General features: G+C 36.3%; 2 protein-coding genes across 4 annotated transcripts in view; both read left to right on the top strand.

Moving 5' to 3' along the window:
- LOC107734226 (phospholipase B-like 1) overlaps positions 1–1,337 on the top strand; it is a 5,215-nt gene extending 3,878 nt beyond the window's left edge. Inside the window, 3 exon segments of the mRNA XM_074560162.1 lie at positions 330–644; positions 753–859; positions 950–1,337. Of these exon segments, the coding sequence (XP_074416263.1) occupies positions 330–644; positions 753–859; positions 950–1,267 (740 nt within the window). The 3' untranslated portion in view covers positions 1,268–1,337.
- Positions 1,338–3,887: 2,550 nt separating this feature from the next.
- The window catches only part of kctd17 (potassium channel tetramerization domain containing 17), a 21,369-nt gene continuing 17,185 nt past the window's right edge, over positions 3,888–8,071 (top strand). For all 3 annotated transcript variants that reach the window (XM_016546126.1, XM_016546127.1, XM_016546125.1), the window contains exon 1: positions 3,888–4,401. In XM_016546126.1, the coding sequence (XP_016401612.1) occupies positions 4,048–4,401 (354 nt within the window). In that variant the 5' untranslated portion in view covers positions 3,888–4,047. The remainder of the gene's footprint in view (positions 4,402–8,071) is intronic.

The raw sequence follows: 8,071 nt of genomic DNA, 5'->3' as shown, positions 1-8,071 counted from the left end.
TGTGTTAGATGCCTTTTTTTTGCTTTTTGTTAATTGTATAATAAATAAAAAGAAAACAGATAGAATACAAAAAGAATAGAGAAGCTAATGTTAGTTTAAAAAAAAAAAAAGAAAACAAGCAGTTAGTAAATGAATAGAGTGCAAGTCTAAAAGAGACACGTTTTTTTTTAAGAATAGAGTGCAAATCTAAAAGGGGCAAGTTTTTTTTTTTTTTAAAGAATAGAATTAGATATATATGTATATATATATATATATGTGTGTGTGTGTGTGTGTGTATATATATATATGGCTTTTTTATTTTCAATTATTTTCTGAATGAATTTTGTCAGGGACCTACAAATACCAGTATATAATTTCCATTGGAAATTAATAGGAGAGGATGTAAGAAGTAGGAAGCAAAATCACACTCTGAAGGGTAAATTTAACACGATCATATGCATTACAAATCATCTCAATAGGTTACTGGGCATCCTACAACATACCTTTCCACTCAGACATTTACTGAATGAGTGGTTATGGTGTGATGTGGAAAAAGTACGGAGGAGACTTCTCATATGACCTCTGTCCACATGCTAAAATTTTCCGCAGGGACCAGGGAAAAGTCACTAATCTGGACACCTTGAAATACATTATGAGGTACAATGGTGAGTTTAGGTTTTCGTTTTGGAAATTACTCAAAACTGTTTCTTCAAAATAATCTGCCCTCTTGTTAATCTCATTTTTTGATGAACAGTAGCACTTTGTCATATTAGATTACAGAAAGGACCCATATTCAAAGAAGCATCCTTGTAAATCCATCTGCTGCCGAAATGACCTGAGACTTCGACGACCTCATCCAGGGGGCTGTTATGATACTAAGGTACAGAAATAGGTCATTTTGGTCGATGTGTTATTACATAAAAACTAGTAAAGATATAGTGTGATTCTAATGGAGGCTGCATGCATTTAGGTTACAGATTATCACATGGCCCAGATGTTTTCGGCTGAAGCTGTGAATGGACCCACTACTCAGAATGGTCTTCCACTTTTCTCTTGGAGCCGTTTTAATCGGACAGCTCATCATGGGCTCCCTCAGACGTACAACTTTACATTCATCAGCATGCAGCCTTTGCTCTTTGGTTCCAGAGATCAAGCCAAGACTGATAGTAGTTTTGTACAGTGTATGAACAGCAGTCTAGAGGATACAGATGCAAGACTTGGAAAGGATTTAATCGATTTAACATCAGATATTTACAAGCAGCTTCATAAAGTCATTGGGTACATTTGACCCATAAAAATGTTTGTGCAACTGAATGCATAATACTTCCAATCAGTGCTGGACATATGTTTATGCAATAAAAGACTACAGTAACAAATATTTGCCCTAACTTGTATAATTTGTGTTAATGACAAAGCTCATGGACCAATATTAACAAATGACCAATAAAATGTATCAATGCAGTCATTTAAGATTAAGATAAACTGAGCTGAACAATGTCAGACTAAGCAGTGTTATCTTACTTTTTCACTGGAGAAAGCAATAGTATTGATAGAGAACCTGTTAAGTTAAAAATGTCCTAATGATAGATTTGTTTATTACAAACACAGAGCTTTTCATTTCACAGCACATTAATTGGAGATGGACTGGTGTCATGTGGATTACTTGTAGATTATTGTAATGTATTTATCAGCTGTTTGGACTCATTCTGACGGCACCCATTTGCTGCAGAGGATCCACTGGTGAGCAAGTGACGTAACTAAAAACTTAAACATTTTTACCAAATTTTTAAATTATAAAATTATAAATTATATTAAAGTATTGTAAATGTTGTTATTTATATAAATCTATTTTCTGTCTTTGCAAGCTTAATAATTTGTAAATACAGACTGAATAAATGTTGAATTTACACCATAAATGGATGTTTAATTTTATTATGTGTTAATCATATATGGGGTCAAAAGTATGAAACCAATAGTAAAAAGGCTTAAAGTAATTAAATATTAATGCCCTTCTAATTCACCTTAATATTCAGATTAGTGGTCTATCGCATTGGTTTGCAAGGCCAGTTTTAAAGCTTTTATCTTTGACTCTCCCAATCTTGAATATTTCGTTACAGCCTCGTTACAAACTATATTATCAGCACAACAAATTGAGTAAATGGTATTTGACTGATTCCACAGCATCACTCGATCTGCATCAACTAGCCTACTTAAAGGGGTGGTTGATTGCGATTTCACTTTTTTTCATGTTAGTGTGTAATGTTGCTGTTTGAGCATAAACAATATCTGCAAAGTTACGAAGCTGAAAGTTCAATGCAAACGGAGATATCGTCTTTTAAAATTCTGGCAGTTTAATGCCTACAAAAACGGCTGGTAGGGACTACAACAATTTCCTCCCCTGGTTTGTGACATCACAAACCCAGATAAACCCCGCCCTCGGGAAAAGACAGCAAAGGGGGCGAGGCCATGCTGTGCTGCTTTAGAGAAGAGGAAGAGAAAACTAGAGGTGCACTTAAAAATCTATTCATATATGAATCGCGATTCTGTCTTCTAACAATTCTAATGGATTCACAAGTTTCAAAATCAATGTTCTAAAGCAGCGGTTCTTAATACTGTTCTTCACGTCCCCCTGCTCTTTTCTAATTTTATACCAATAGTTTGAACAGGACCCTTTTCTATTCTAACACAACTATGCCTCTGTGTATAAGGCAGGTAAAAAAAAAAAAGATTTATTCAGTCAGTGTGGAAGATCTTGACTGGTCTGCAATTCTGCAGAGACCAGTCAAGATCTTCCACACTGACTGAATCAATCTTTTTTTTTTAAACTTGACTAATAGACAGAGGCATTGTCATGTTAGAATAGAAAAGGGTCCTGTTCAAACTATTGGTATAAAATTAGAAGCACACAATTCCCTAGAATATCATTATATGCTTAAACATTAAGATTTGTACTCATGGAAATTACTAAAGTAGTCAAACCTGTTCATTAGAAGGGGGTGTCCCAATACTTTTGGCAATATAGTGTACAAGCCAACCTAGCTATTCAAAATCTTTGTCTGCAATTTAATAATATTGACCTATACTTTTGACCATTAGGTATAGTAACATAATTCATTTAGAACCTGTTCTATGGACATAGACTTTCTGTACCACACTATTCTGCTGATATGGAATGAGTTTGACTACTTAATCAGTTGTATTAATAGAAATGCTTCACTGGGGCAAACAAAAAAATCCTAACATAATAAATAGGATACCCCATAGCAGCATTTCCAGCAGCATCCAACATTTGTCAATGGTGACCGTGATTTCACCCAGTACAACATGTTCCTGGATCAACATCCTTGTTGATCCTGGAACAACATTCCCATCAACCAATCAGAATTGAGGGATAACTTTTCAGGAAATATCTGTTTTAGGCTTACAATCAGGGTTAGGTGCTTCTACACCCTTGTTAATCAGCTATCATTTCACACTGTTTTTAGGAATAAATTATGGTAGGGTTAGGTTTAGGGGTAGGGATTGGGTTTAGTCTATATTTTTGGACAGTTACGTTGATCCAGGATCAACAAAAGATGTTGATCCAGGAACATGTCTTACTTGGCAAAATCACGGCGACCTTTCTCAATCATGATCTTACTCAGCAAAATGTGACTATTAGCTTAACAGCCGTATTCCTTGTTTGCTAGCTACATATGCACATACAGCATACAATGTTAAAAATTTTCTACATTATGAACCTTAACCCAAAAACCTTTAGCTTCATACACTGTAGATAATTGTGACCTTAATCTTAAATATTCATTGCTGTTAATGCATAAATACATCTAGCATCCTATAATCTGCGCAGGTTTCTGCGTCAAAAGAGCATCGACGGGCAAGTGGGCGGGACTAACACATCGCAGGATACGAGCCAATCAACTTCCGCGCTTTATTCCACTTTTATGATACGAACGAAACCGGCAGCACACCGCTTCACCGCGGGAGCCAGAACGGCATCAGAACAGCATCCGAGCCGCACCGACAGCCCGCTTACATACCGCCCGCCAGCCTCAGTGTAGTTCCCTAATGGCAACGGAGGACAAAGGAAAAACGGAGGCGCCTCAGGCTTTACCGGAAACGGGATCCCTCTCAGCAACGCACAGCAATCTGAACAATAATAACAACAACAATAATAACAACAAAGACAACGAGGGAAGCGAAGGAGCCACAACAGCCACATCTACTGCTGTTGAATCCGGCGGGGCTGAAAATATCATAGGAAACGGTTCAGCTGTTAATACTGCCGGGGGCAATAACGGCAAATGGGTCCGTCTCAACGTCGGGGGGACGGTGTTTCTAACGACACGACAAACGCTGCTAAAGGAGCAGACTTCATTTCTGTACCGACTGTGTCAGCAGCAGGACTTACATTCTGACACGGTAAGACAGCAGTGAGTGATGTTATAAGTGTAAGACTGTGTATTAATGATGCAGCGGGTTTCAGTCAGATGGATGCACAATAATGCGGACCCCCAGTGTTTGTGCAGTTGAGGTGCGTCGCAGTTATTAGCTAGAAATATCCATATTTGACTCCACGATGCCTTCATCAGATAATGTGGCCCACCTGATGCTGACTTTGTACAGAGGGAAGTTCTTGGATCATCAGCACACCCTTACTGAGTTGAATCTCATGAAATTATATTTTACATTTAGATAATTTAGATAACTATTTAGATATAACTACATTTAGATAATAACTATTATTATTATTATTGACAACTTACTTGTTTAATATTTAAAGATTTAATAATAATAATAATAATGATGATGAAACCATAATGTTTAACTTATTAAATTTGTAACTTTTTAATTTTATGAATACAATGTTTTTATCAGAATATTTTAAAGGTAATTATTTAATCATAATTAAAATGTCAAAATTAACATTCTGTCATCATTTTCTCACCCTCATGTCATTCCAAACCTGTATGCATTTCTTTCTTCTGTGGAACACAAAAGAAGATTTGTGACCCTGGAGCACAAAACCAGTCATAAGTTGCTGGGGTATATTTGTAGCAATAGCCAACAATACACTGTATGGGTCAAAATGATCGATTTTTTTATGCCAAATATTATTAGGACATTAAGTAAAGATCATGTTCCATGAAGATATTTTGTAAATTTCCTACCGTAAATATATAAAAACTTAATTTTTGATTAGTAATATGCATTGCTAAGGACTTCATTTGGACAACTTTTATTTAGATTTTTTTGCACCCTCAGATTCCAGATATTCAAATAGTTGTATCTCTTCTCGGCCAAATATTGTCCTAACAAAACATACACCAAGGGAATATATGATATCTCAATTTAAAAAAATCAACCCTTGTGTCTGGTTTTGTGGTCCAGGGTCACATATTTTAAAGAATGTTGGAGACCAAACAACATTGGAGCCCTTTGACGTCCATTGCATGTATAGACACTTAAACATTTCCTCAAATATGCTGGGGTATATTTGTAGCAATAGCCAACAATACACTGTATGGGTCAAAATGATCGATTTTTTTATGCCAAATATTATTAGGACATTAAGTAAAGATCATGTTCCATGAAGATATTTTGTAAATTTCCTACCGTAAATATATAAAAACTTAATTTTTGATTAGTAATATGCATTGCTAAGGACTTCATTTGGACAACTTTTATTTAGATTTTTTTGCACCCTCAGATTCCAGATATTCAAATAGTTGTATCTCTTCTCGGCCAAATATTGTCCTAACAAAACATACACCAAGGGAATATATGATATCTCAATTTAAAAAAATCAACCCTTGTGTCTGGTTTTGTGGTCCAGGGTCACATATTTTAAAGAATGTTGGAGACCAAACAACATTGGAGCCCTTTGACGTCCATTGCATGTATAGACACTTAAACATTTCCTCAAATATCTTTATTTTTTATGTTCCACAGAAGAAAGTAAGTCATACATGTTTGGAACAAGATGAGGGTGAGTAAATAATGACAGATTTGTCATTTTTGGGTGGAGTATCTCTTTAATGTTAGGATACTTAACTTGTTGTTAAATAACCAAAGTGAAATGAGGCCTACGATAATCCAAATAAAGCATCCATATCTTATAGAAGTGATCTGTCAGAATGTAGAGCACATGCCAGAAGTTCCAGTGGGACCAAAGCAAATATCACCATACGCCAACTCTTCTGTGAAGGGGGTCTTATCACTGACCCACTGCAATAAAATGTTTTCTTCTGGCAGCAAAGGTTCATATATTACGTAATTTCCTGTTGGCAGATGATGTCTTTATGTGTCTGCTCGGAAGGCCCAAATCTAATAAACCTGGATGTAATTCTAATTGGATGCCAAATATAATTTTTCAATATTTCCAATACCTACAACTAGGGATATGCCGGTATCAAATTCTCATGTTGCGATTAATTGCTAATGCTTTTTATCACGGTACACTCTTAAAAATAAAGGTGCTTCACGATGCCATAGAAGAACCTTTTTGTCTAAATGGTTCCATAAAGAACCTTTAACATCTGAAGAACCTTTCTGTTTCACAAAAGGTTCTTTGTGGCGAAAGAAGGTTCTTCAGATTATAAAAAGGTAAAGAGATGGTTCCTTAAAGAGCCTTTGACTGAATGGTTCTTTGTGGAACCAAAAATGGTTCGCGCTTGTTTACATCAGAGTGCGCACGCCTCTTTCATGCAGCATACAGAGGTGTTGTGCATTTTGACCAATTTATGGGAAAAGTATTCTTAAAATGCATTCAAAATTCTAAATAATTTGTAATATATAATTATTCACGGTATTTAGAAGTGCCCACGATAACAATATCGTGCATATTCATTACCGTGATATATCGCAGTACCGAATACCGGCACAAGTCTACCTACAACCTGCAATAAGGTACCTATTTCTGTTTTACATTTTTCAAAATCACCTTTGTGATTTTGGGGTGAAATGTTGTGAGCTTTACGCATATACAGTATGTTATTTTTAGCTCCCATTTACTCTTTTAATCTTACAGCACTAAGGCATACAAAAAGTATTTGACTTAACAGATGGTACTCTGCCTTCACAGTATCCACCCCCTCCCAAGCTATCCTCTTATATTCCCTCTTATTCCACACTCAAAGTACCTCCATCCCCACAGTAAGTGATGAGGCACAGGCGGTCTCCCATCGCGGCTCAGTTATTACTGGCCGCTGTGGTGTTTTGTGCTCTCTCACTGCTCATGTCACTCTTCTAATGAGATTAGAGTCATGGCACCTTGAAGACTCCCAGCCCTCTGCACAAAAATATCTATGGAGGCTTCTCTGTTCTATTCCTGGCCTGGTCTGTTCTTCACTGATAGTTTACATGCATTTAAAGAGTTTAAGTTTATAGAATCATTGTGTTGAGCCAGAAAATTGTTTGCAATTGAGAAATTCTAACTGGAAAGTCTGTCATGATTTTTCTCACCCTCATGTCATTCCAAAACAGTATGACTTAGTTTTTTCTGTAGAACATAAAAAATATATTTTGAAGAATGTTGGTAACCAAACAGTTTTGGTTCCCATTGACTTAAATTGTTTTTGTGTATGTGTGTGTGTGTGTGTGTGTGTGTGTGTGTTTGTATATACAATGGAAGTCAGTGGGAAAGAAACTGTTTGGTTACTATCATTCTTCAAAATATTTTCTTTTATGTTCCACAGAAGAAAGAAAGTCTCATGATTCTGGAATGAAATTAGGGTGAGTAAATGATGACAGATTTTTCATTTCTGGGTGGACTACCCCTTTAAAGGGGTCATATGATGTTGCTAAAAAGAACATTATTTTGTGTATTTGGTGTAATGAAATGTGTTTATGCGGTTTAAGGTTAAAAAAACACATTATTTTCCACATACTGTACATTATTGTTTCTCCTCCTCCTTTCTGAAACGCGTCGATTTTTACAAAGCTCATCGGTCTGAAAAGCGAGGTGTGCTCTGATTGGCCAGTTATCCAGTGCGTTGTGATTGGCCGAATACCTCAAGCGTGTGACGGAAACGTTGTGCCCCTTAACATATTGTGATGCCTTGTCCCGGCCGGAGCAACGACACAAAAACAT

This window comes from Sinocyclocheilus rhinocerous, unplaced genomic scaffold (genome assembly GCF_001515625.1).
Source record: "Sinocyclocheilus rhinocerous isolate Xijiao unplaced genomic scaffold, SAMN03320098_v1.1 scaffold820, whole genome shotgun sequence".
Classification (NCBI taxonomy): Eukaryota; Metazoa; Chordata; class Actinopteri; order Cypriniformes; family Cyprinidae; genus Sinocyclocheilus; species Sinocyclocheilus rhinocerous.
The sequence above is the reverse complement of the archived record's forward strand: the minus strand, read 5'-3'. Positions and strand labels throughout refer to the sequence as shown.